Source organism: Acinonyx jubatus, chromosome E3 (assembly GCF_027475565.1).
Source record: "Acinonyx jubatus isolate Ajub_Pintada_27869175 chromosome E3, VMU_Ajub_asm_v1.0, whole genome shotgun sequence".
In the NCBI taxonomy this organism is placed as follows: Eukaryota; Metazoa; Chordata; class Mammalia; order Carnivora; family Felidae; genus Acinonyx; species Acinonyx jubatus.
The window spans coordinates 27,668,724-27,696,218 of NC_069398.1; the positions used below are offsets into that span (position 1 = coordinate 27,668,724).

The 27,495-nt window shown below is 50.3% G+C and overlaps 1 protein-coding gene across 9 annotated transcripts in view; it reads right to left on the minus strand.

Moving 5' to 3' along the window:
• CUX1 (cut like homeobox 1) overlaps positions 1-27,495 on the minus strand; it is a 375,851-nt gene that overhangs the window by 98,381 nt on the left and 249,975 nt on the right. For all 9 annotated transcript variants that reach the window (XM_053213812.1, XM_053213810.1, XM_053213809.1 and 6 more), the window contains one exon: positions 10,036-10,084. In XM_053213812.1, the coding sequence (XP_053069787.1) occupies positions 10,036-10,084 (49 nt within the window). The remainder of the gene's footprint in view (positions 1-10,035; positions 10,085-27,495) is intronic.

Below are 27,495 nucleotides of genomic sequence, written 5' to 3' on the forward strand. Positions count from 1 at the left end.
AGGGGATAAAAGAGAGGGGGAGGCTGGCAAGGCCAACAAGTGAGCCTTCCTATGGGATGGACTCCATTGCTTTGCAAAGTGCACACCAACCAAAGTCATCCTTCTGGGCAATACCCACACGCGACTCTGGAGAACAGCCAGAACCCCAGAGGTGACCCTGCTTCAGTGGTTCTGCAGAAGGGAAGTCAGAAAGGTCCTCTATACACCAGACAGGAGACACTTCTTGCCATGTGCCCCAAGGTGGCCCTGTGCTGGTGACTGGAGTCCCTCTGTAGACCTACCTAACTCTAAGACTCCTGTATTAGGATGAGTTAGAAATGGGCTACAGACAGCGACACTAGGGAACCTGTCAACCTCAAGAAAACTTCAATGCAGCGAGGTAACACTGTTAAACATCACACAGCTCCCAACCCAGCGGCCTATCCCTTGTAGATATTAGTTTTGCTCCAAAAGACCCAAAGGCTTAGCTAAAATCGTAATAACAATTCTGAGGATAAGCATACTACCTCCTGGCACACCCACTTATTTTAAGTCTAGGAACTATAGTCTCAGAAACTTTAAATACCTGCAAAAACGGCAGAATCTTAGTAAAAACGACCTAGAATTACAAGGGCCATTATGAGGAAGGATCTAGTTAGATAAGATCATTTAAGAAGTGCACTTGAAAGTCAGGGCCCCCAAATCAAACAAACAGAATAGGATACCAACTGAATTGGTGAGCAGAAGCCTCCGAAATGCTTCCAAATTCCAAAGTGGCTTCACCGAGAGGTTCACTGCAAGAAGCTAGTTAATCACGGAACACAGGTTTATCCACTCTTGGCTTCCTTTTACGGAGGAACCAAAGGTATTTGGGTCTACCGGTAAAACACGTTTTGTGCTACACTGAAAAATTTATGAGAAAGTATGCTTCTAGAAATTATACGTTGCATTTACAAATCTGCTGAGCCACAGAATGCTGATGTAAAAGTTCCCAATAACTTACTTCTTCATTGCCACTAGAAATGAAAAGTTTCTAAGGGTTAAAAATCCTAGGGGCGCCTGGGTGGCACAGTCGGTTGAGCGTCCGACTTCAGCCAGGTCACGATCTCGCGGTCCGGGAGTTCGAGCCCCGAGTCAGGCTCTGGGCTGGTGGCTCGGAGCCTGGAGCCTGTTTCCGATTCTGTGTCTCCCTCTCTCTCTGCCCCTCCCCCGTGCATGCTCTGTCTCTCTCTGTCCCAAAAATAAATAAACGTTGAAAAAAAAATTTTTTTTTAAATTCTAACATATGTAATTAAGCTACTAGAAATAATAAAGGAAACATCTCCATAGGTAAAGAAAGTAAGAGGTGTGTTTTTACTCAAAGAAGGTATGAGGAAAGGAAAGGCTTTTGTGTTGAGGGAAAAGAAAGAAATTTTGGCTTAAAGTGAAGCTGTTTATTTCACAATGGGAAAGAGGGAAAACGTATGGCAAAATCTGAATGTAAAAGAGAATGTTGTAGATTTGCGGAAAAGAAGTCTTTGGAAAGAGATTGTCATGGCTGGTCAAGCCAGCTATGATTAGAATAAATTTAATAAAGTTACATGGCTTTTAACATCAAAAGTAATACGGTGCAAAATTACAATTTGGTTTTCTCTCTTTTAAAAGGACAATATTTGGGGTGCATGGGTGGCGGTTAAGTCGCTTAAGTGTCTGACTCTTGATTTCGGCTCAGGTCATGATCTCATGATTTGTGAGATTGAGCCTCATGTTGGGCTCTGTGCTGACAGCGTGGAGCTTGCTTGGGATTCTCTCTCTCCCTCTCTCTCAAAAAAGATAAACTTAAAAATATTAAAAAAATAAAAAAAGGACAAAGTTTTCTTGAACTATTGGTTGCTCTTTTTTTTAATTCTTATTGTTTTTAACGTTTTTATTTACTTTTGAGAGACAGCATGAGCAGGGGAGGGGCAGAGAGAGAGAGAGGGAGACACAGAATCGAAAGCAGTCTCCAGGCTCTGAGCTGTCAGTCCAGACCCCGATGTGGGGCTTGAACACGAACTGTGAGATCATGACCTGAGCTGCAGTTGGACGCTTTACCCACTGAGCCACCCAGGAGCCCCTGGTTGCTCTTGATAAGATATTGTAAAAGGCTCTTCCTTACCTTTTAAGTTATCTGCCCGGAAAACAAAGATTTTGTGTCTTGTCAAAAATAATTTCCTGGGTCTTTATTATTAGGTCTTTGATTCCTTAAGAAAGCTGAGTCTTCTCTATTAAAAGAGCTAAGGTTTTACTTATTTATTTATGTGTTTATTTATGTATTTATGCATGTATGTATTTATTTATTTTTATTTTTAAACAACTATTTAACTTCCTGTATTTGCCTTCAAGGTCTTCAGTCGTTACTGTGGTTAAATAGATGAGTAAATATTGTGTCACTGTGACCTATGATCCTACTTGACCAAGTGTTTTAAAATCTTTTGATTTTTTAAATAAACTTCTAAGAATCAAATGCTAAATGAACCCTTTAAAAAAATGCTTTTTAATGTTTATTTATTTTTGATAGAGAAACTGAGTGCAAGGGAGGAGGAGCAGAGAGAGAGGGAAACACAGAATCCAAAGCAGGCTCCAGGCTCTGGGCTGTCAGCCCAGAGCCCGATGCAGGACGCAAACTCACAAGCCACAAGATCGTGACCTGAGCCAAAGTCAGATGCTTAACCGACTGAACCACCCTGGGGCCCCTAAATGAACTCTTTTTAACTTTCAACTAACTTTGAGATTTTTCAGAGAGGCCCTTGGACATCTCAACAGATTTGTTCTCTCACCTTACAAAAAGGGAGATGTTAAACTACCTTGGCTTATTTGGTATGTTAAATCACAAAGGAAGTGTTGTCAAAATATAATACTAAACCTTCTTTATTTGTATAGGTATGTAAGAGTTGCAGAAATTGCATGACATTCCTAGAAATCTGTTTGTTCTGGTATTATGTCATGATTCCAGTTATTATCTTAAAACGTCATACATCACGGAAATAACTGCAATTCCTTATCAAGTGAACTCTCAGCCGATCTTTAACAATGGACACTTTTAAGTCTCTGTCATTTACAGAAAGTTACGGTCTTACTCAGATGCTTTTGCAAACGTTTTCCTACAAAAGTGTTTCGTCTTCACGGGGCTTCATGCAAAGAACTTTGACAAGTCCAGATTTCAGATAAGTTCAAGGTCATAAAACTGAACTGGGTAAGAATTTTCAGAACTAATGAGGAAAAAAAAAGAAAAACCGAATTCAAGCAGAATGAGGATTAATAACAAGGAAATGGACCAGCTGAGGAGGATGACTGTAATTTTTATGACTTCCTGTTTGAAACACTGATGTTTCGTTTTTCCAGACAGAAGGAAACTTTTCTCACACAGCAATTTGGTAAAGTATACCTTTGTAAACAAAGATGAAACATTTACTTTTTCTCCTGAGCTGATCCCTCTGGAACTCAGAAACTTTAAAGTTTTCTTTTCATGGCAATATAATTAGTTATTTGCATAAGTTCAATGAGAACGTGTTATCCTTGTAACAGGACACAACTGGAAATATTGGCTGTATTACCAAGGCTTTGACTCACTTGTCGTATTTGAGAGAGACAGGCCTAGACGCAGATATGACCAGACAGCTTCAAGGAACTGAGGCTGACTGTATGGGCCCAATAAATAAAGCCCCTTAAAAAAAAAAAAAAAAAAAAAAAGTCAACCTGGTACTTTGCTTACATGGTTCTAGCTTTGAAACCATGGAGAAGCTTATGTGGTCGGTCAGTGTTCTCGCTGCACTTAACCAGGCCGAACTGAATGTAAAATTACTTTTGCTGGGATTATCTGTAGTGCATAAAGAATAGGGGTAATCGCAGAGAGAAAAATGATGCTTGCACCTTTGTAGGTATCAGATTCTAATCCTGTTAATTGTCTTTGAGGTTTTGTGGTAGACCCGAAAACTGGACTGGATCCTGAATACTTCTGGTTTCCTCAAGTGTCCGACCCTGACTCTTGAAACTAACGTTTCTAATTTTCTCCTACCCTTCTGATTTGGAATCATTAGGAACAAAGACTGCCCCTGAGGGAGACCTGGAAGCGACTAGGCCCGGTCTTCCTGTCTGGATGGCAGCCAGGGTCTAGGGACCTGAAGCTTCCCTACACATCTCACAGCTAAAGAAGGCGCCCCCTGGCAGCTGGTCTTGTAGGATCACTGGAGATCCTCTGCATCAAATGACTGGGGAGAGAAGCAGTGGACATCTGTGTAGACTGCTTCTGCCCAAGATGCTGGATGGAGACCTCAGACTTTAACTGAATGTGAAACTCTTTCTTCTTCCTTTTCATTCCTGGATCTGGCATTCGTCTGGGGAGACAGCACCATCATCCCTATCTCCTAGGCCACTACTGGGTTGGGGGCGGGGGGTAAACCTTTGCCTTCAGGCTGCTGGGTTTGTTATAAAAAAAAAAAAACTCCTACCTGGCCATTAACGGCGTCACCTTAGTGGGAATGCTTTGTGCCCCGACAGGACTGATCTCTGTCTGGGGGTGGTTACCATTCTCCCTGGGCCCGCGAACGCCTGGCTGGCTGGCACATAACTGGGCAGAGCCTCTTAGGGTTATCGAACGTGCCCCTAACTGTCTACAGACCGAGACACCTCATCGGTCAGCCCCTGAATTTAGAGTTGGGAAGGACCCGTTGGGAGGTCTCTGTGAGTCAGGACCTGCTTCCTTCGGCTGGGGCCTACTACCCTGGTTAGCAGTAAATTCAAATGATGCTGTGACCAGGAACCTTTCCTTACTCATGAAAGTACCGGGCACTCTGCTGCTTAAGCAACAACTGCTCAGCAAAGATCCTTAGGCTCTCTGGCCAAGGTTGTTCTGATAAGAGAATAGGCCTTGATCATGTTCTGGCTGAACGAGGGGTCTGTGCTGGGGTCAACATTGCTTATGCACCTGGATGAACACTTCAGGGAAAGCAGAAATTCATTTACATAAAACCACAGTGGAGCAAGCCGCCAGGCTTAGACAAGCAACTCTTTCAACAGGATCTCTCTTTGACTTCCTTGATTTTGAGTAGTTTGGGTCTTGGGGACCACAGCTCCAAAGTGCATTCCAGACACTGGGAATTCTCCTGCTTCTAATAATCACAGTAACTTCCTGGTGCGCTGTCTTCCCTCAAAAGTTTTAAACGCATGTTCGAAACCACTAACTGCCAAGCAAATGATCTCGCAAAGACTGGAATGAATGTCAGGAAAGGAACGAAGAGAATGACCCACTAAGAAACCGTGAGCCTGAGGTCGTGACTCTGTGACCACCATAGGAAGCCTGCAAAAACCACCATGACCTGGGAATGTCGCACAGATCAAAGCTGCGAGAACGACAGAGTGGTGGCTCAAAATGGCACTGACGCCTTAAATTTCGATCGCGTCTCTCAGGATGAGGGTCTGATCGAAAGGGGGGAATTTTGCTGGAGCACCTGGATGGCTCAGCTGGTTAAGCATCTGACTCCCCATTTCTGCTCAGGTCATGATCTCACAGTTCGTGAGTTTGAGCCCTGCATCCGTCTCACCGCTGACAGTGCAGTCTGCTTGGGATTCTCTCTCTCTCTGCCCCTCCCCCCGCACTCTTTCAAAACAAGCAAACATTAAAAAAAAAAAAAAAAGGGAGGAACTGTTAAAAAAGAGACAACAAGCCCCAAATGGAGTCCCTTGTGCCAAGCCCCAAGTCAGCAAACCAAGACTGAAGATCTTAACCTAGCTGCAGTGTCAGCCTCTCCTGGGAATGTGACCTTTAACCCGTCAATCTGGAATTTCCTGGTCAGTGCTAGTGAGGTCATCTGCCCACGGACAGGCCCCTCCCGGCCCCCGCAGGAAGGTGACCTTGCCTGAAGCAATCCACTCTTTCCTTGTCCTTCCTTTTTCTGCCTAGGAAAGCCTTCCATTTGGCACAGCTCCTCAGAGCTCCTTTCTGCCTGCTAGATGGTGTGCCGCCCGATTCATGAATCCTCGGGTAGAAAGTCGGTAGGACTGAGTAAAAAGCCAGAAAGGTCTTTAAAATGTCCTCAGCGAATGCGTTTTTCCAGCAGTGTTCTCTCAGGTGTGTGAATTACTACCCTCATTCTATAGATGGGGAAACACACTGGGAGCCTGGGGGTTCGTTCAAGGCCGCAGCGGGGTGGGTCTGGGACTCCAGCCCAGGTGTTCCCCGCTGAACACAGAAACCCTGGTGGAAGAAAGTGCCACGCCTTTCTTGTGGCTCTCTGCAATCTTCTCCACCCTTGACTCTTCGCCTCGGTGGAGATGAACCGGGCTTCCCAACTAGACTTCGAGGGGCGGCCCTCGCGGCGGGGCAGTCTCCTCCAGAAGGACCAGGTGGGTTAGAGGGAAGAGGGCCACTCACCGAAAGGATGTCCTCGCCGTCCCCCCCCGGGACTCTGTGCGGCCGGCCGCTCGCACCAGAGCCACTCGGAAGGGCTCCCAGGTGAAGGCGCAGCTGGCCAAGTGACAGAACGGCGGAGGCCCCAGACGGTTTGACACGGTCGCGAAGCACAGAGTTGTGGCTTCTTGTTCACCACGAGGTCTCGAAAGTTCTGGACCCTCACTGTCCCCTATTAAGGCGGAGCACTAATGCAAGTGCCTTGGAGTTTAACAAACAGGTGTAAGCGGGACCTGGGGCCGCCGGCCGCTCTTCGGCTTTTCCATGATAGAAACACGAGCGCTTCAGCGATAAAACAGCGTCAGGTCTCGGTAGAACATTTTGACTATAAACCTGGTGCAAAAATAATGTTATATGCCAATGAACTAGGAAATTGCTCCTCCTGGGGATCTCCCTTGATGGGAAAGGCGGCCGAACCAGATGTCTGGCTGCGCCTGCACGGGCGCGTGGCTCCGGCGGCCCCTCCTCCAGCCCCGCCGCCTCCTCTCCGCTGGGACCACCTCAGCTCAGGCCCGAGTCATCACGGCCCGGATGTATCACGACAGCTGCTCACGGCTCTCCTGGCTTCCGTTCTCTCTGCTCCCATCCGTTCTCTGATGTTTCGCCAGGGTGATCCTTCTAGAACGTAAGCCCGACGCCTCGCTCCCGGTGATCCTCCGCCGTTCTCCGACAGAGCCCCTCCCCCGAACTTGGATCTAGACCCCCCCCCCCCCGGGGGGGCCACCCTCCCACCCAGCACTCCCTCATTCTAGCCTTATGGAATGGCTGGAACCCGCAGAGCTCGCCGCGCCCTTCGGTGCCACCTGTAACACTGTCTTCCTCGTGGCCACCTGGGGGATTTTTCTCCTTGTCAAGCCGCCAAGTCGTCGAGCGCGATCCCTCCTTCTGTTCCTCTGTGTCTGCTCCCGCACCTCACACCCTCGGTGAGGGCTGGCCCGCATCTGCCTTCACAGCTCTGGTGGCAGGCAGCTCCGGGCACCTCTGGAGAGCCAGGACTGAGAGAGGGCTTCTCTACGTTGGAGTGGGTTCCCTCCGAGGGAGCCTCCGAGCTTAGCCTCCAAGCCTCCGAGCCTGGCCGTGGCCATGCGTTCCAGGCACACTTTTCCTCACAGTGTGGTTTCCAGGATATATGGGAATTCCCTGGGCATGGCCGGACTGCTGGAGACCGATGCAGAGACTCTACCTCCTTCATTCTAGAAACTCTATCTCTATTAATACAGCCTCTTGGCAGCCACATCATCAGGCTATAGCTCACCCTTAGTTGTCGCTCAGAACTCCCCTGTACTTTTCCCGTGCCCACCATGCTGGTATTTCCCTAGCGCAGGACTTTGTAATTCTCCCGTCAAATCAGCGCTACTTTGGCAACTGTGGAAGCTAACGTTTATCTATGGACCTACTTTTTACTTGGGCGTTTTAACCTCTAACCTTCAAAACACTCGTGCAGAGAACCACCAGTTCTCGTTCCCTCCCCTTCTTTCTCACGTTATAAAAAAAGGTTTAAACATTAAACATTTTAATGGTGGTAAAATACAAATAAAATACACCATCGTAACCAATCTTTAAGCGTATGCTTCAGCAGTGTTAAGAACTTTCACGTTGTTGTGTCACCAATCTCCACAAGCTTTTCATCTCGCATCTTAGTTTGCAGAGCTCATCTCGCTTTTTTCCTTTTCTTTTTTTAAAGAGATATAAGCAGTTAAGAGACTTGCCCGAGGCTACATGGCCAGCAAATACCAGACTCCTGGACCTGAACCAAGTGTCACTCTGGAGTTGCCCCGTTTCTCCACAGTCCAGCCTCGTGTCTCCCAGGACTGAGATCCCTCCAGGTGGCCCTCGGCACTTTCAAGTGCACCGACCCCGCCAAACTTCTTCAGTTCCTGGGGGCTGCCTCGGAGACGGTACGAGACAGCCAGGCTCGATACCCCCAGGACGAGGCTCTCTGTTTAACAAACTGGAGCCTACCCTAAAGTGCCATCGAAACGACAGGCACGCCCAAGATGGGCCCGGGAACAAATCTGAGATGTGCAAATGGCAACTGTCTCGCAGAGAAGGTCAACTCTCTCCAGCAACTACTCCCGTGTTAAGGTCGCTGCAACGTTGAGCCGTGCTGTGTAAAAGCAAAGGGGCCAAAGCAAATTCGTTCAGCAAATAAAGGTAAACAAATGCTCAAGCGCCTTCGTGAGGTGAAGCAGAAACAGTGCCTCACAGCAAGGAGTTGTGGGGGCGGGTGCGTCGGGAGCTGGGACGGTCTGCAGGAAAGGCCAAGTGAACGCCGGTCCCGCGTCCCTGGCTCTGGGTGTGGCGGTGAGGAGCACGGGCCCTACCCCTGGCTCTGTGCCTGAGCAGCCGTGACCTCAGTTTCCTTGTCTGTAAGATGGGAGTTGTAACAGCACTGACCCCGGCGGGCTGCCGTGAGGGTTCAGCGACTCCGTTCATGTGAAGTGCTCAGAACAGAGCCAGGCACAGAAGAAGTTACTACTAGGATCAGGAGAGCTAACGCACGAAGATTCTAGCTCGGGTGACTCATTCCGTGCCTCTCTATTGCATGCCTTCTATGGCGCAGGCCCAGGATCCTCAGCGGTGAGTCTGAGTGCGCAACGCCGAACCCGCACAGTTTCCTTCCAGAATAAAGGGCATCCACAAACCCCCGGATCGCTCCCATGCATGAACGGACTTCCGTATTCCAGTCAGATTCCGGGGTGTTTTTACTGGACAGGATGGACAAGGACACGCTTTCCTGAGCACGTGCCAAGCTGCGGGCCAGCAGTGCCAGCCGCCAGGAGGCCGCTGGCCTGTGGAACTCTCGCGAGGTGGGATGCGGGGACCGCAGATCCGGGGAGGGTTTTCATCCTATGGGGGGCTGCACCTGCCCAGGCCACCCGAGGCAAACCGCTGAGCAAACCGCTAAGCTCTCCTGTGCTCTCGGGGTGGCTACCCTGCTGTGAACTGAGTGGGGAGAGGCCGCAGCCTGTGGCCTCCTGGGGCTGAGATCCATCCCGGCTCTGGGCGCGTCTCCTCGCTCATAAAGGAAAGAAACAGGAGAGCCCTTCTCTCCAAAGCAGCAGCATCATTTGTGAATGTGGAATGTTTTACTGCTCTGTGGAGTCCCCGGGGGGAAGTCAGGGGTTCCGCAGGGTGGCTCAAGTCTTTCCAGGCAGCTGAGGGTTTAGAGCCCCCCCCCGTACTGTGTGGTGTTCCTTTCCCGACATGGTGCCGGGTGCTTTCCCCAAAGCATCTGTGACGACTTAAATACCAGGCGGGAGGGGGCTGTGCATCCAAAGGCAGAGGTAGAGACCTCTTTACGGTGCGAGTCACTGCGACGAAGTCTGGGGCATGACGGCCGCCACGGGAGCCGAGACGGATGTTTGAGGGATTGGTTAAGAAAAAGGACCAGCAGCGGCCACCCTGAAGTGGATTCTCAGCACGGAGTCTGGGGCGCTGGGACCACACCAAACACTTTGCCCAGGAAAGCACTTCTCAGGGCATCAGAAGAAGCGTCGACATGGACAGTTGTTATGTAAAAAAATACAAGAGTAACTGGCCTGCTAACTCAGAGAGAAATGTCTTGCAAGATGACAGAAATGGCTATGCTGTGGTGACTTTAAGTCCGAGGCTGTGAAGCATCCTACCTGGTTTGCTCTTTCAAGGTCCGTCATGATCATTTCAATTTCGTCGGCCCTGGAAAGGTGAGAGAGAGAGACTGCTGTTAGTTGGCAACGGGCGGGCTCAGGGTGACCACGGCTCCCAGCTGGGCACAATGACCCGCCGTCACACAGGCCAGAGTCCCTGGCGCTGGGGAAGCGAGGGGTTGTGTGGACCTGCCCATCGGGAGGAGGTGTGCTTGAGTTGTGGGGAAGGCCGCCCTGTTCGTGGGTGGGGGTGGGGCTCCCAATCTCGTCAGGGAGACAGAGCCAGGAAAAGATAGGTTAAGATGTGTCCTTCCAGGAGAAAAGGGAACCCTCGTTGGGGTTCAGGGCCCGCTCCGGCGGGGGACCCCTGACTCCACACTCCAAGTGGGCCGGAACCCTCTGTCGCCTACCGGCCCCAGTCTCCTGCTCCGTGCTCTACACCAGGTCCTGCCATGAGGCTGTGCCCACCACCTGCCCTGGCCCACCCACCAGCCCAGGGCCCCGCGTTCCGACAGCAAACGCCACTCGTGGGCCCGCAGTGAGCCTGTGCTGTCTCCCTGGCTTGCCCTCTGCTCCTGGGACCCTCATCTGCTTCTGCCCCCATCCCCAGCACTTCCCAACCCCTCCTAGCTGCTCCATCTCAGGGGAGTGGCAGGGCTTTGAGTTTACAGGTTAGAGGTGAGGTCCCCACGCACTGGGAGCGGGGTCTCCTTCACTCTCATCCCTGGAGCTTCACAGGGCTTGGCCTCAGGCCTGGCTACTCCCTGGGGCAGCTCAGCGCACCCGTAATGGGCCCACCTCCGAGAGGGTTTTTCTGTCCCTGAAGCCTGCCCGTCTGGCCCTAACCACCCACCCCTAATACGAGGAGTTAGCCAAACTGTACTCAGGCCCTGGTTTTTGCTGTTTGCTGCATCTGGGCTCCCTCTGGCCCGGAGGCTTTTCCAGACTGCAGTGGAAGGAACACTGATTTGAGGCAACTGTATCAGCGCCTAGCCGCCTGAATGGGGTAACCGATGCCTTGTGATCGGGTTCAACGCTCTTTATAAACCTGTTTGAAATAGTATCCTGCTTTCAGATCGGTCTGAAAAAAAAAAAAAAAGTCCTAAGCAACTCATAAAATGGCTTAGAGACACAAAGCTATTTTTAGGGTGGCTCTGTGAAGAAGACAGTGTCTCGGGGCCCCTGCAGCCAAGTGCTGGGTACGAGGGGGCGGGCCGGGGTGGCTTCAATTACGAAACATCTCAGCACATCATCTCAACTGGAAACCGCCGAGACCGCAAGGAAAAATGGCAGGGCCATAGAAAAGAGAGTCTGCTGACTACAGAGGGTAAAGAAACCAATGTAAGTGTTGAGGGTCTTAAACATAACTGCCTGACAGTCAGTACTGACAGGTGCCATCCTGACCACCTGCCGATGATGTGCAAAGTTCACTGGGTTCAAGATGAAATAGCGAACTTTTCCCAAGGCAAATCCCAACTTTTTTTAAAACCCTTTTTTTAATGTTTCCTTTTGAGAGAGAGAGAGAGAGAGAGAGAGAGCGAGCGCGCGCGTCAGAGAGAGCATGAGCAGGGGGAGGGGCAGAGAGAGAGAGGGAGACACAGAACCGGAAGCAGGCTCCAGGCTCTGAGCTGTCAGCACAGAGCCCGACGAGGAGCTTGAACTCACAAATCATGACCTGAGCCCAAGTGGGACGTTTAAGTGACTGAGCCATCCAGGCGCCCCAGGCAAATCCCAACTTTTAAACTCAGGTTGGAACTTAAATCAGACGGTTATTCATCATGTACTTAGGAAATTCAGGTATGCATGGCAGATCTCCCCGGCGATGGGCATGGCTCATTCATTCCCTCGCTCCTTCTGCAACCATTTCCCGACAGCTGCCAGCATCTGGCCTTGGCCGGGGACTATAGGACGGGCACACGTGGCTGCTGGGTACCCAGACCAGCTATGCTGGCGACCACGCCTCACCTCTCCCTTGGACAGGTCAGGCTGGGGAATGGCCTGGGTGGAGGAAGCCCAGGTCCTGAGCCCGTGCCGCTGAGGGTTTTCCCCAAATTCTCCTGCTGGGTCTCCCATGCACCCACATCTCCTTCCGTGTCTCCACGTCCCACAACCTTTGCTGTGCACCTGCCGTCTCTCTAGCCTTTCCTGCTGCCTTCCGGTCGGTTCTTTGGTCTGACCCAAGTGTGGCTGCACCCACCCTGGAACATTTCTCATTTGCTCCTTAGTTTGCTTATTCTGTTCTTCTTACTCGGCGTTGCCAGTTCAGGAGGTTTTTGATCACTCCTTGCTTTTGCTTCACACGGCGGATACACTGTTGGGTTGGGGGTTGGTCTTCCAGAGGGGTGTTTTCCTCTGGGGCTGTTTACCCCTGGAGGACCAGCTACTCTTTATCTGGCAGGGAAGGTGGAGGGAGGAGAGAGGGCGGGCTTTGCTGTGTGTCTCTCAAGGTGAATTGGAGCAGAAAGGTGCATGGCGGGGGTTCAACGCATTCTTGCCGTGTGTGTAGGGAGAGGATGACTCCAGGCCCCCAGAGCCCTCACTGGTAACTCCCTTCCACCGGGAGAAGTCTCCGGCCAGGGCTTCCACTTTAATTCTCAGAGGGAAGCCGTATGAAGAGGAGCGGTGGTCCCCCTGGGTGCAGTTCCCCAGTCCTGGGGGTCTGGAGACACGGGGTAGACGTGTGGCTGCCTTGGGGGGGGGGGGGGTCACTGGGCCACCGTCGCCTGTTTTCAGCCATTCCTCACTTCTCACCTGGCCGCTGCCAGTGGCCAAGGGGCCGGTTCAGGGTCAGATACACACTGGAGCTAGAGAACAGAGGGGTTCCCAGGGGCCTGGCTTTACCTACAGGCAGGGATGGGTAAGGCTGGCACCCGTGGGGGCTGGGAAGTGGCATCCAGATCCTGCTTGGTTTAGGGGACGTGGGTGGAACTTGACAACCTCCTCACAAACGCAGACTCTCTGGATTTCTTCTCAGAAAGCGAATAGTTTTGGATATTCGTTAGTATACCTAACATCCAGGAAATAGTGCATCATCTCCAAAAGATTTCAAGTCACTTCTAGAAAGATTAGTCACATTGAAACAGGAAGGTGCCTTCTTGGCAGGCTGCGGCAATCCCTGGAAATGAATTTCAACTTTTTCCATCTTCTGGTCAGTTTCACCTCGGTTACTAAGCAACCGCTAAATGGACCAAAATATTGAACCTGATAACAACTACCTCACTTACCTTTCATTCTATGAGCAGCTCTCAGATTTCCAAAGCTTTCAAATGATAATCACAACACTGAGTTCTGCTGGTAACAAGTAGGGAGGGGGGTGGTGGCTATTCAATACCAGGTATCCTGATGACAGTGGGGCCTGGCTGCTACAGGTTCCCATTCACAGAATGGACCCGAAACCACAGGAGGAGACAATGGAAGGAACCAGGGATGCCGGGGGTGAGGAAAGGTTCGGATTCTTATTTTACAAGTCTGTAGGCTCCTGACTGGCTTTTCCAAGAGGCATACCTCTTAAGAGGTCAAAGAAGACCACAACTAGTGTGGTCAGGGCTTCTGAAGACAGAAAGCGTGGCCATTGGCATTTGTAGACAAGGACCAAGATGGCCGGCTCTCGGATGCGTGTGCTGGTCTCGTCTGAGGACACAACTGCTGCTGAGCCTACAAGTCTACTCCCCTCCCAATGGCTGCCCCCAGCCCCCAACAAAATTAATCCTACCGGACACACTGCCCTCAGCAGTAAGTATTAGGAAAACGCCCAGGGGTTCATACCACAAGTAGAAATGTTATCTGAAAAGCACAGTAATGAGCGAAATGGCATGTGCTTTCACGGCACGAGTGTCAACGGTATTCCAGAGGTTTCTTGTCCTTTTCATTCTGAAGGCTCACCGACCACGTCAGGGTCTGGAACCTGACATTAGCCTAAAATCACTTATTTCCTCCAAAGTCCATAATAGCCACACGTACTGGCTGCCCAGCAAAACTATTTATTATAAAAATTTGGTTCTCTCACCTTTTTATGAGCTGACAAAACAGCTTTCACTGATCTACTAACCTGTACTGCGTTATGTTCTGCTCTGACTTCACAAAGCAGATAATTTGTGCTAGGCCTAGAATGTGCAGTTCGTCCAATCCATTCCCCACAGATCATTTCAGGGTCCTCTCTGGGCTAGCACACAACTTTTATGAGGAACTTGAAGGGATGCGGTCAGTGCGGAAGACAAACTATACCCACACTAGAAATTCCGTATTTACTTTCGTACTTAGCCTCCCCAAGCGCTAAGGGATGGCATCAGGGCAAGGTTGGCACAGATTCCAACAGCAAAGAATCACAACCACATTGGGAGCTGTTAAAACAAAGCGTATCTATAGGGCAGTTGGAAAAGCGTCCGGGGCAACCTTCAGATCAGTATGTCTTCTTGGACCCAAGTCAAGAGCCAGTAGTCTCAACACTAGACTGTAAGATTCTTGGACACCAGAAGAAGTATCTAAAGATTAATTCTCCCTGCTTTAAAAATTAAAAACACATTTTCATTTTTTGAGAGAGAGAGTACGAGTGCAGGCAGGAGAGAGGCAGAGAGAGAGAGGGAGAGACAGAGAATCTCCAGCAGGCTCCGTGTGGTCAGTGCAGAGCCCAACTCGGGGCTCGATCGCGTGAAACGCGGGATCATGACCTGAGCCGAAATCAAGAGTTGGGTGCCCACCCGGCCGAGCCACCCAGGTGCCCCGCAAATGCAACTTTAAAAAGCTGTAGGATGTTTAATAAGGTGACTCTCCCCCTCCACCTGGACGCTGCATGTGCTGGCCTCCGCTGTCAGGAAGGTGGTCAGTCACTGGTCACCCAGGCCAGGCTCTCTTAGCACAGGAGGCAGAGATACAGGAGTGGGGCTCACCGGCCTGGGTTCAGAAATAACACGCAGGAAAGGGAAAAAGAGGTGGCTAGAGGGCCAGGTGCAGAAGAAGGCTTCCTGGCCGTGGTCTGGAATTCCCTAAATTGGGGGCAGAATTTCTCAGGAAAGGTCTCTCCCTGCCCCTGCGCAGGCACACAGCTGAGGACCTGTGCACGGCACAGGCACCCGATGCCGCCAAGAGGAAAGGCTGGTCTGCAGAGGATCGTGTGACAAGCCGGGGCAAGGCTGTGCCCAGAGAAGGCGGCACCGTGCCCTCCTCCGGGACGGGCACCACTCGCTCGGACTCAAGTGTGGGGGATCTCCACTCAATAACGCCTACTGAGCACGTTCTACGTGCCCCGTCGGAGAGGGACACAAATGTCCCCGTGCCGAGTGCACAGTGCCTAATGGCGTCTGCCTTAACTGCTAGTGCACAGGACACACCCTGCCCGTCCTACGAACTCAGAAATATGCACCCACTAGGACCCTGTCACCGCCTACTCAGCTGGGGGGGCGGATGCAGGGACATGAAGAGGCCCCAATGATTTGGGATGTAACTTGGTACAGTAATAGCCCGCCGAGGGACCGTGTCTCCTCTGCAGACAGGAGGAGGGACAGTCTCACGGGTGAGGGGCCATCTGGTCTACATCCCGGAGGATAAAGAGGTGTCTGCGGGCACAGAACGGTGGGGCAGAGGGCGGAACAGCCTTCCAGCCAGAGAAAAGGCTCATAACACGGTAGACGCCGGTTCAACTTCGTGAATGGCTTTCTGGTTGCTCTCTTGGGCTTTTGGGGTGTCCTGTCCCTCACGTGCATGTGACAGGACGGTCTCCTCCTGCCCTTTTATCTCTCTTCGTTCCCTCGGATGGTGGCGGTGGCCTGTGCTTCCGGAACCACGTGACATAGCGAGGCGGCGGTGGGGACCCCCGCCTGGTGTCTGGCTTTGAGGGTGATGCATAGAATGTTCCACCGTTAAGCGCGTTGCTCACTGTGGACCTTAAGTATATGTGTTTTTATTTTGTTAATGAAATATCCAACTGTTCCTATTTTATTAAGACTTTTTAATAAAAGACAGATATTGATTTCATTAAGTGCCTTTTAAGCATTTATGAAGTGAATTAAGTGGGTTTTCTCCTCTGACTTGCTAAAATGGTAAATTATACTGACAGTTATTTGCCCCTGTTTGTGGTGTATCACATGGTTATGTGTTCCTGATTTCTACATGCTGATATTTTACTCAGTGTTTTTTTCATAAATACTTACGTAGGAGCTTTGCTTGCAGTTTCTTTTGTCTTATCTTTGCCAAAGTGAAGTCATAACAGATTTGACGGTATTGCTTTTTTTTTTTTTTTAAAGATTTTGTTTTCAAGGAATTTCTACACCCAACCGTGGGGCTCGAACTCGTGACCCTGAGATCAAGGGTCACGTGCTCTACCGACTGAGCCAGCCAGGTGCCCTGATGCCGCTGCTCTTAAAAAACCCAAACCAAATTCCCTTTGTACGGCCTGCATGCCGTCGTTGGGCACACGAGCCCTGGGGTGCCTGTACCCGCCGCCCACTAACCCCAGGTGGCAGTACCCCGGCCACCATCTCTCGGGGAGGGTCTGTCCAGCCCTTCCTCTCCCATGAGGTCCGTGGCCTCTTTTGCCCGGACTAGCCCTTCCCTCCACTGCATTCCCATGGCAGTTTGTGGTCAAATCTAGTCTGCTGGCCACCAGTCAGCCTTGGTTGGCACCATGGATCCCAGGAGCTTCCTTTTGGCTTGTTCTCTCCCAATGAGGTCCAAATGAGGCCCAATGAGGTCTGTCTTTTGGGCCAGAGGCCCCTCATCCCCTCAGGGGCCCCAACCCTGCAGGGAACAGAGCCGATTGCAGACCTGCCTCCCATAAACACCTGGGCTCCTTTTCCACATTTCCCACGTTTCAAACAACCAAGTCTTCCAACCCAAGAGACTTGCTGGGGTTCATCCTTCTTGCAGAGAAACCTGCCAGCAACACGCATGCCATGTAAATTTCCTTCTGTAGCTCGTTTAACTAACACTTCATGGCTTCTTCAGTCCTGTTCCTTGGGACTATGCTTGTCCCTACAGCTGTCCCCTCTGCTGAGGTCCTGATGGATGGCTGCAGTCACCACCCAGGTCTCAGCTCTAGTGGCTGTCCTCCGAAAGGCCTCCCAGCAGCCCCACTCCCCACTGTCCCTTCGCCTTCTTTTTATCGCACTTATTCTGGCCTCAAAGTATCTTATTCATATATTGATCACTTATTTATTCGCCGCTATAATCTCAGCGAACACAGCAGGTGCACACTGAAACACCGGTTGACTCAACATGCAGATTAACGATGACATCTGTGTGTTACGTGAAGTCCTCTTGGCACTTGACAGGCAGCAGCCGGTGGGCTGGTATTTTAAAGAACAGACGGTTGGGGCGCCGGGGTGGCTCAGTCGGTTGAGTGTCTGACTCTAGATTGCTGCTCGGGTCATGACCCCAGGGTCGTGAGTTCCGGCTCCATGTTGGGTTCCGAGCTGAGTGTGGGGCCTGCTTAGGATTCTCTCTGTTTCCCTCTGCCCCTCTCCCTGACTCGAGCTCTCTCTCTCTCAAAGCAAAACAAAAAAGACCAGAGGGTGTAGGGGTATTTTATCAAACTGTAAATATGACTTATTATTTTTTTTTAACGTTTACTTATTTTTTGAGAGACGGAGCGTGAGTGGAGGAGGGGCAGAGAGAGAGGGACACACAGAATCGGAAGCAGGCTCCAGGCTCTGAGCTGTCAGCACAGAGCCCGACGTGGGGCTTGAACTCATGAACTATGAGATCATGACCTGAGCCGAAGTCAGACACTTAACCGACTGAGCCGCCCAGGCGCCCCATGTAAATATGACTCTTAAGGAAAGAGTCTGTAAGTTGCTTTTGCAGACTTAAGTTCTTGGCACTTTTCATAGCCTTTGAAAAAAGGGACAACAATCTCCTTGGAGAAAAAAAAATATGCAAAGACCCAGAGTTAGGCTTCCTTTTTCTACTAGACCGGGAGTTCCCCAAGGCAGGGCCAGTCGTCCTGGCTCCCAGCGTATCTGTGTGCCTGGCACAGAGCTGGGCATAAATCGGGACTCAGCAGACACTGACTGGGAGGGCAAGTGGAGAGGAGGAGAGTGTTCTCTGGGGAGAGGTTTTCTGGACAACCCTCTTGTGTGTGACCAGACCGATCTTTCATGTTCCACTGGCGTTAAGCTATCTCTGCTCTGGCAGAATCGGAGGGCAGGGGAGAAGCCACTTGGCTCCCTTCCAAGCCTCTGATCAAACGTGTCGCTCCAGAGCGGACCCATCCCTCCCCAGTCAAATCAAGGGCCTGAGCAGAGAGATGGCCGCAGCGCTTAACCTCCAGGTCAAACCTTCCGGAAACAGTGGTTTTTAGTCTTATTGGAAATGAAATCGTGTCGAGGCAGTGAAACGGCCAGAGCATCACCTCTGCCTACACGGAAATTAACCACAATTGGTTTGTTTTTTTCCTGACCATTCTATTTAAATTTAAACGATACAACAAGTAACAAAATCAATTTCAGTTAGACTCCTCCTGTCGCTCCCAAACGGGAAGAAAATCTCCCTTCTTGCCCCATTCTTTGGCGGACTCGGTTTCATGAAATGATTTAAATAAAACCCTCCTTTAGGTTAACCTGGTTCTAGCTGACCCACGAAGTGGTCTGCACAAGGTTTGCCAAACCGACAAGGACAGCTCCGGCAGGCCGGTCACTTGCCAGTGTGTATGACCCCCGGTGTGATCAGAAACAGCCTGTGACTGTCACTCAGGCTTCAGTCATCTCTGGGCAGGGACGTGGGACAGCTGTAGCCGAGAATTAGGTTATGCGATTGCACAATTCATTCTGCTTTTGCTACCGAGACCATCCAAAGCCTCTTGGGATAAGTGTCGGGATTAAACTTTGGATGCCTCTTGCCATTTCTCTCGAGTTGAAACACTGTTGCCCTCAGAGCAGCCGGAAGCAGGGTGGATAGGAACATCCTCTTCTCTCCTCAAATCAAGGGCCGGGTTGGGGGGGGGGGGGGGTCGTCCCAAGTGGGATGGAGGTACTGGAGGTAAAATGGGGGAAACTGTGGTCTGGAGAAGCCCAGGAGTGTGGCCAGGAGAGCAAACAGGCTCGAATTCTTCCCCGCTGCCGTTTTAGCTGTTTGACCTTGGGCAGACTTTTGAGCTTGACAGCCATCTGCTCAGCAGGAATAATACGGCCTTTCTCAAAGAAGCTGGAATGAGGATAAAGTAAGAGCTCTGCTGGAGCGGAAAAGGGCTTGGAAACCACCAAGACCACGCACATACCCAGGCTCACTGTCGTGCGTGAAAAACAGGATCTTTCCCGCTCAGCCGATTTTCAGTACCTGAGAACATTACAAGGTACTCAACCCGACCCACGAAGCGGCTTTTGCCAACAATTTCCAGTCTGAATCTGATCAAGCCTCCAGGTTCAACTACACACTTAGAGGAATTACGGAGGACAGAAGAACACGCTCGGCTATACCCGGGGATGCTGCTGGCAAAATCCGGACCGTGGGAAAACTCTTCAGGACAAATGAGCCAGTTTTTTTTACGCAGGTAGATTGCAGGGAAGAGGAAAAGGGATGAAGGGCGATCTGGAAAATGAACGAGGCTTAAAGGTGTACCAACCAATTCCAACATCTGGATTTTACTTGAATCCCGGGTCCAACAAATTTAAAAAAATCAAAGCATCTGGGATTGGGCGCAACTAGAAATTTAAGTATTGATGACATTAAGAAATTAGCTTTTGATCTGGTGATAGTATTGTGGTTACATTAAAGAAGAGTCTAGGGGCGTCTTGCTGGCTCAGTGGGCGGAGTGTGCAACTCTTGGTCGTGAGTTCGAGCCCCGTGTTGGGAGAAGAGGTTACTTAAAAAATATATAAAATCTTAAAAAAACCACACACACACACACACACACACACACACACACACACACACACACAAGGAGTCTTTATGTGACGTATATATGCTACAACAGTTAGAAGTGAAGGGAAAGGATTCTGGAAGAGCCTCAAGATAAAACTGGGGTGGAAGGAGGCAGACGAGACAGGCGGCCATGAACGGGATGGCCACAACTACATGACAGGAACCTCGGGGTCCTGTCCTCTACTGTGTGTGGGAAATTTAACATAATAAGGAATGCCCCCCTCCCCAATAAAAAGTATAAGTAAAGAAAGCAACTCACAGCAGGGGAGGGGGGGGGGCGGGCCTCTGTGCTGGAAGTCTGGCTCTGCCCAGACTCGGCGCTTTGCAGACTTTGGGGAAGTCAGTTAACCTTCCAGAATCTTAACGGACTCCCTCAGCAAAGGGGAGGAACGAACTCCGTAAGAGAAACATGATTGAAACGTCACATATGAGTATTTGTCTTTGATACAGAAAAAAAGACTGCTGAGAACAGAGAACGGGAGGACAATGAATTCTGGGGGGGGGGGACGCCCCCGTCCCACGCACCCCTCACCGCTCACTGAGTGCCCCTGCCCCCCAGGAGCGGCACCATCAGTACGAGGGCCCTTCGGCAGAGACCATCCCGGCAGCACTGAGGACCCAGGTTGCTGCCTGTTTGCTTTCAGACTTTTAAAAAAATGTTTGGGGAGGGCCCGCTGTTACGTCACTTTTCACATACACATTTTAAACGTCTTCTGCACTATTCAGCGTGGAATCTGTCAGCGCAACTTTCCAGCAGCTGGAGCACCGCTTTCCCCATTTGAGCCCGGCTCTTCTAGAACCGCCCGGCAGATTTTGTTTCTCTTTCCCTGTTTACTTGACCTGCAGGGGCCCTGCCTACCGCCGACAGGTGCTGGCCAAGCGAGGGACTGCTCCAGAGAATCATCGGATTCCTGCCACCGCCCCTGCTTCCCCCGTCTCCGCGTACAGGGCATGCGCGGCCAATGGGAACCACAGGCCTACAGGAGAAAACTGCTCGTACTTCCCAGGTGGGGAAACTGAGGCCCAGGGTGGAGGAGTGACAGAGGAGCTGGCCGGTGAGCGGCCGGCCTAGGGCAAGAGCCCTGCTTTCATTCCTCAGTGTAACGGATCCTAATGACCCCACCTCTCCCCTAAGTACTACCTGGTAGGAAAGGCTAAGAGAAGGCTTGGTGGCAGAGAAGCTAAAACTAAGAATAAAAAAGATCTCCAGTTGCACCCTGGTTCTTACTCTCGGCTCCCTCCCCCTCCTCGCCTCCAAGCCCAAGGCCCAGGCAACTTCCCCAGGCCCATCTCAGGCCCGGCAAACCTTCCTGGCCCCCTGGTCTTTCCCCAGCAAATCCAACACTCAGCTCCACTGGAGGCTGCGGAGGCCCCTCCGGTGTTTGTCCCCAACCCCCTCCCCCTCGAGTGGCCCGCACTCCAGCCAGCTGGTGGTTGCCTCTGCCCTGTGCCCTGCGGGGCTGGGAAGTGAAACTCGAGGCCGCAGCACACTCAGGAAAGACTGCATCCTTCCTCTTCCTCTCGCTGGCACCAAAAGTCTGCATTTCGGCAGCGTAAGTGCCTTTTTTAGGGCAACTTGAAAATGAATAATTCAGCGGTTCCTATTCTCCTTGTGAAGTGTTAGACAAACAATTCAGACGGGGCCAGACTTGCTGGCCCCACGAAGACCGTCCCTTCCCTTCATTCTGACATCATCGGACTTGGCCATGAATCTTTAAGAACACCCTCCATCCTGTCTAATCACTAAAATACCACAAAGGAAGTTCACAATACTTAGACGCAGGGGAAAAAAATAGAAAGGTTAATTGCAACATAAAGTTTTCCCTCGTAGCCAAGCAAACAGTACATCAGTCACACTAATACGGAACTCTTTAAAAACCCTATGTATGGAATGTCTTAGTCACGTCGGGTTACTGAATAGTCGAGCCTTTTTATTCAAATCCAAGCCTTAAAAGTATCTTCCCCATAGAGCTTTACCCTTGAACTCCCAGGGTCCACCCTCAGAGCCTCAGTGATTCTGTGGGTTGTGTTAAAGCCACTTGCAATCCTTTTTGGAGGTAGGTATGATGACAATTTTGCGTTAAACAAACAACCTTCCCGGTCTTATTACAGAATTGATTTTGGAAGGGATGCTTATTAGCCAAGCCAAACCCTCTTTCACATGCTCATGGTTGGAAAACCTCAGCTGATGTTATCTCGAGGCCCTGCCGTCAGGAAGACATGTGCAGCAAAAAGCTGCCTTTCGGCCCAGCTATGCTTGTGATCGCTGATGTACAATGCCATTGTAATTCCGGACAGGAAATTGGATTTGGTCGCTTTTCAAATGACAGGGTAGGGGGCTCCCCAGGTTCAACCCTTCTGAGAAGGACCCTGAGTACCCAGATGATAAATCCCTGAGTTTAGTGAAAGTGAAAACAATGTTAATGGTAAGAGCCTATCTGTCTATGTCTGTCACCCATTGGCATCTGCCTGGCATGCTTCAAGTCTGTGAAAAGTACTTACCACGAGCTAGAGAACAAAGGATTCTTATTGGGGCACCTGGCTGGCTCGGTCCGAGAAGCACGCAACTTGTTTTTTTTAATTTTTTTAATGTTTATTTATTTTTGAGAGAGAGGGGCAGAAAGAGAGAGAGAAAGAGAGATACACAGAATCGGAAGCGGATCTAGACTCTGAGCTGTCAGCACAGAGCCCGACGTGGGGCTCAAACCCACAAACTGTGAGATCATGACCTGAGCCGAAGTCGGACGCTTACCCAACTGAGCCACCCAGGTGCCTCTTGGGGCTGTGAGTTTGAGTCCCATGTCAGATGTAGAGATTCCTTAATCAATGAAGACTCAAAAGGGGCACCTGGGAGGCCCAGGCGGTTAAGTGCCCAACTCTCGATCTCAGGTCATGATCGCACAGTTTGTGGGTTCGAGCCCTGCATCTCACTGGTTGTGGGTTCGAGCCCCGTGCTGACAGTGGGAAGCCTGTTTGGGATCCTCTCTCTCTGCCCTCTCCTGCTTGTGCGCGCGCACGGTCTTTCTCTCTCAAAATAAATGAACTTAAAAAAAAAAAAAAAGGATTTTTATTTCTAGTCAATAATCCTGCTACATAGCACTGCTTTGTGAAGATAGCAGGTAATCTCTGGAAAATCCAAATAACTTGGAAGAATTCACAGCTGGAGTCTGTAGGCTCAAGAGTACCGCATCCAAGAGTGAGCCTCATTGCAGGGGGAGCGGCAAAGGTTAATGCAGTGTGCTGTCACTTGCTGCTATGTGTGATGTGTCACGTAATTACGCACAGTCTGGTAAGAGAATCAAAACCAAATGGATGCTGGGGCACCTGGGTGGCTCAGTCAGGCGAGTGTCCGACTTTGGCTCAGGTCACGATCTCAACAGTTCGTGAGTTTGAGCCCCGCGTCGGGCCCTGGGCTGACAGCTCAGAGCCTGGAGCCTGCTTCGGATTCTGTGTCTCCCTCTCTCTCTGCCCCTCCCCCACTCACGCTCTGTCTCTCTCTCTCTCTCTCAAGCATAAATAAACATTAAAAACAAAATGGATGCTCTTTTTTAAAAGGTTTCAGAAGGGCTCTACAGTTCTGCATCTGACGTAAGATTCCAGTAAGAAAAGGAGACACAGAGTGGGGCTGGGCTGGAGGACTGGGGACACTCCAGGAGTCAATTAAGCTTCCTGGCCCTATTCCTTAAATAGATCAGAGAGTATATGACAGATACTAAGGATTGGAGAAAAGTCCAGCATCCACAATAAAGGAAAATGTTGAAAGAAGGGTCACATCAGCAAATGGAACCAGGCCAAGTTCACCTATAAACGTAAAATACGTATTTGAAGAAAACGCCAAATCTAACAAAATGCAGTAGAAACCCACTTGGAGGCAGAAGGTGAACCTTGATGAGATGTCTTTAAAAGGCCCAGGTATGGTTTTGAACCACAGCAGCCAATATGCTATGCAGAAAATAACTTTCCAGACAAGTAAGTCACACTAAAAGGCACAGTAAATAATAAAACACAACAAGCCTGCACTTGTCTTAAGTCCGGAGGCAGGAAAATCTATAAAATATGTAATATAAAAATGGAAAGAGACACAGTACACAGAACATAATCCTACTGGAGTTTGGCCTACGCCACTCGGAGCCTATGGCACAGTTCGGGGGTTCCTATCACGTGGAGTCTGAAAACCAGGTCACGGTTGAGTTGAAATGGGGAAGTCGCGAGATTGTCTAGCGTGATCAGGACAGATCCTCGGAACCAAGAGGCTCCAGGAGGATCAGATGAACCGGTTCTCACAAAAGGGTGCAAATTCCCCGTCTGTGGGTAACACAGTCACCTGCTCACCAAATCTAAGGGATTCACTTGAGTAAATGAGCAGAGATAACCCAGGAATGCAGCAGAACCCCGTGGTTTTTGGTAAAGACACACACACACAAAAGATGAAACTCCCACGTACCAGTAAGAAGCATCCAGAAAAACGAAAGCTCTATCTCGTCTACAACAGGGATACAGGTATTAAACACGTGGGAATTAAAATAACACGGTATAAATTCCACTTGTAGAAAATCGAATCACAAAATGCTAATGGCAAAGTTAATGACAACGCTTCTTAACTTGCAGTTGGATTAAAGGTAAATAAACATAAATTCAGCTCCCAAGCTGATTTAGAAAACTTGGTGAAATGACAAGATGTGTACAGAAAAATCAGGCGATCAAAATACCAAAGGTTTTTTTAAACCAAAAACCAAAAACTAACCAAAACAACAACAACAAAAAAGAACAAAAAAATTCCAACAACAGCAAACTGGGTGTACAGGATATCAAAATAGAAAACAGAGAGACATTAGCAAACAGCATGGTGCTTACTAGAATGAAAAGTTAGATCAACAGAACGCCATTCCAGACGGGAGTCCAGATACGTATGCAATTTACCCCTGATTTGCCCAGTGTTAAATACTGGGTGAAGGGATCGTCCACACTATTGAATAAACTGGATATTCACATGAAGAACAATAAACAGACACGCAACTCACCCTCATATTCTAGAACAAATTCCAAAGAGGTGGAAGATATAATAAGTCATAAAATGATACTCAGAAAATGGACTAGAAAGGAAAGCCCATTTTCTATTATTGAAACCACATTGAAAACGATGAACGATAAGCTTGATGGGACCCATCTCATATAAACTAGATATAATACCTCTGGACACTGAAATCACTAAAACTGAAATAAAAGAACATCAATTACTAGGTAAAAGTCTCTACAAATGTGACTAATTAAAATCCAGAATACCTGTAGAATCACCCCCCTGTTCCCACTGTAGTCATGTTCTTGGGATAGAACGAAACGGAGTCAACGAGGAGACGGGAATGTGCTGACTTCCGTGCTACCACACAGAAAGCTCGACACGTACGAGGTCCCACCTAGCAGGGCAGGGAGGAGGTGGGAATCACTGTAGCCCACCTCTCATGTTCTGGATTTGGCACAGGAGGTCTGAGTCAAGTCATGTTCGTTCCCCGGGCCCGACTGGAGCTCTGGGCTTACACCTTGGAAATTTGGGCTGGGGGTGGGGAGGGGAGAAAACTTAGCTGCGCCAGCGGTCCCTTCCTCTGCTGAGCGACATCCTATGAAAGCGTAAAACGGCATCTCTTTCCCTCTGATGATCTCTCTTTCTGAAACGTATTTTAAGGAGCTGTTTTTCTACACAAAAAGTCACTGTGAAAACCCCAAACCGAGATGCTCGCAACTCGGGCCCGGGTACGTAAGCCCTAATGCGTCGAGAGAAGAAAATAAAAATTTGCCATCGAAATGACAGATGGGCAGATGAGGTGTTACAGAAACTGGAAATGATGTCAAGCCAAAGGAACAAAGGACAGACACCAAGTGGAATGTCCTGAGCCCGCCCGGTCGTACGCGCGTGCCCGCTGCCGTGGGCATCTGAGATGCGTCCAAGTGTCTGTTTTCGAGAAGAAAACTGGTTAGGCGGAGACAAAACACGTCTCGGGTTTTATCTCTTACGATTAAGAGGGCTAGTTATTTCACCGCCAACAACAGAGACGGGCCCGGTGCAAGTCAGACATGTTAGTAATGATGACGGCCGCTACTGTTGCCTGAACCCTGGCAGAGGGACCACCGGACACTTTACGCCAGTTAACTCCTGGGAGCTCACGTGGAGGCAGACCCATTCACGGGCCACGGAACCCAGGCCACGGCGGAGTGCCTGCTGTTCACCGGCAAGTAGAACCGGGTGAGCCCCCAGATTTGGGCTGCGCGTGCTCGGGCCTCCTATCCACAGGGTCTGCCGGGCACGTTTAACTAAGCTTTCGGTAGAGAAGTACGAACTGCTTGAAAGATACACACGCTCACACAGGGGGTTCCAAAGTCCTTTTTCGTTTATCCTGGTGATGGAGTCGAAGCTGGACAGAGATGGGGCTAAACGTGGGTCCGGCCTGCCGAGCACAGAAGGACTGACCAGATAGGTTCTCATTCAACTGGAGGCTCAAAATTCAGAAAAGGGTACGGTCAAAAATGCCTCTCTCCCCGCCCCCCCAGATCCCCCTCAAAAGTGCCTCTCTCCCTACCCCCAGGTCCCCCTTTAGAGCCAGTGTCTGAATTTACAAGCGCACAGAGCACATTAAAAGAGCGAGGTTCTGAACCTTGCGTTTTCCACTTAATTACGTATGTTGGCGATCTCCCCACAGCAGTGCAGAAGGGGCTTCTGCGTTCGTTGAGTAACAGAAGACTAACTTAGCAAGCAGAGCGCACATACGTTCCAGAAGACCAGAAGCAGAAGAGTTTCTGCTACCTGCAACACGTCCCGCCCCGACCAGCCCCTCATAGCGCTCGGGCGTCATGAGGACCCTGGGGCTGTCACAGGCCGCCGAGTGAACTCCGCCGCCAGGCTCGAACCTACACCTGGCTGTGCGTCCTAAGAATTATGAATCACAAAAGCCCTCCTTTGCTACTTTTGCACTTGGCATTGGGACTCCCCAGTGGGAGAAGCACGAAGGACTGCCAGAGATGGCACGGCAGAGCCTCGTGGAGCCGACCGCCCATCACAGAGCCAGCCGTGGCCATCACCCACGTGTGTGCCCCTCCCCCGTGCTGGCTCTCACGCTATGCTAATGTTCCACGCATCTTTAGACCTTCCAGTACGGGGACTCTGTGACTAGGAGAATCCTAAGGGCGAGGCCACGAAATGATGTGGAGAAGTGTCTGCTCCTCCTGGGAACATCAGCTCATGGATTATCCAAATGCTGATGGACATCTCGCTGGGTGCCAGGCACGGTCACAGACCCTCGGAGCCCAGACGCGAGCCCTCAAGGAGCTCCTGGTCCGGTACGGCGGATGGGACGACCAGACACCCGCGTCTGACACGGTGCGGGCCCGGGGAGGGAAGCGCCCGAGCCCTGGGCACAGACGAGGGGCTCCGGAGGAGACACCACGGTTCCCTTATCGTTATTTGGACAACTCTTTCCTCAAACCCAAAATGACAATTAAACCAGAATGACTGGCTTGGAGTTTTCCAGAGTGTGGTCACCAGATGCCACGTGTGTGGGAGGGCCCCAGGGCTGTGGGTCCCATCCCAGACCCACTGAGTCAGAACTACGGGATGCG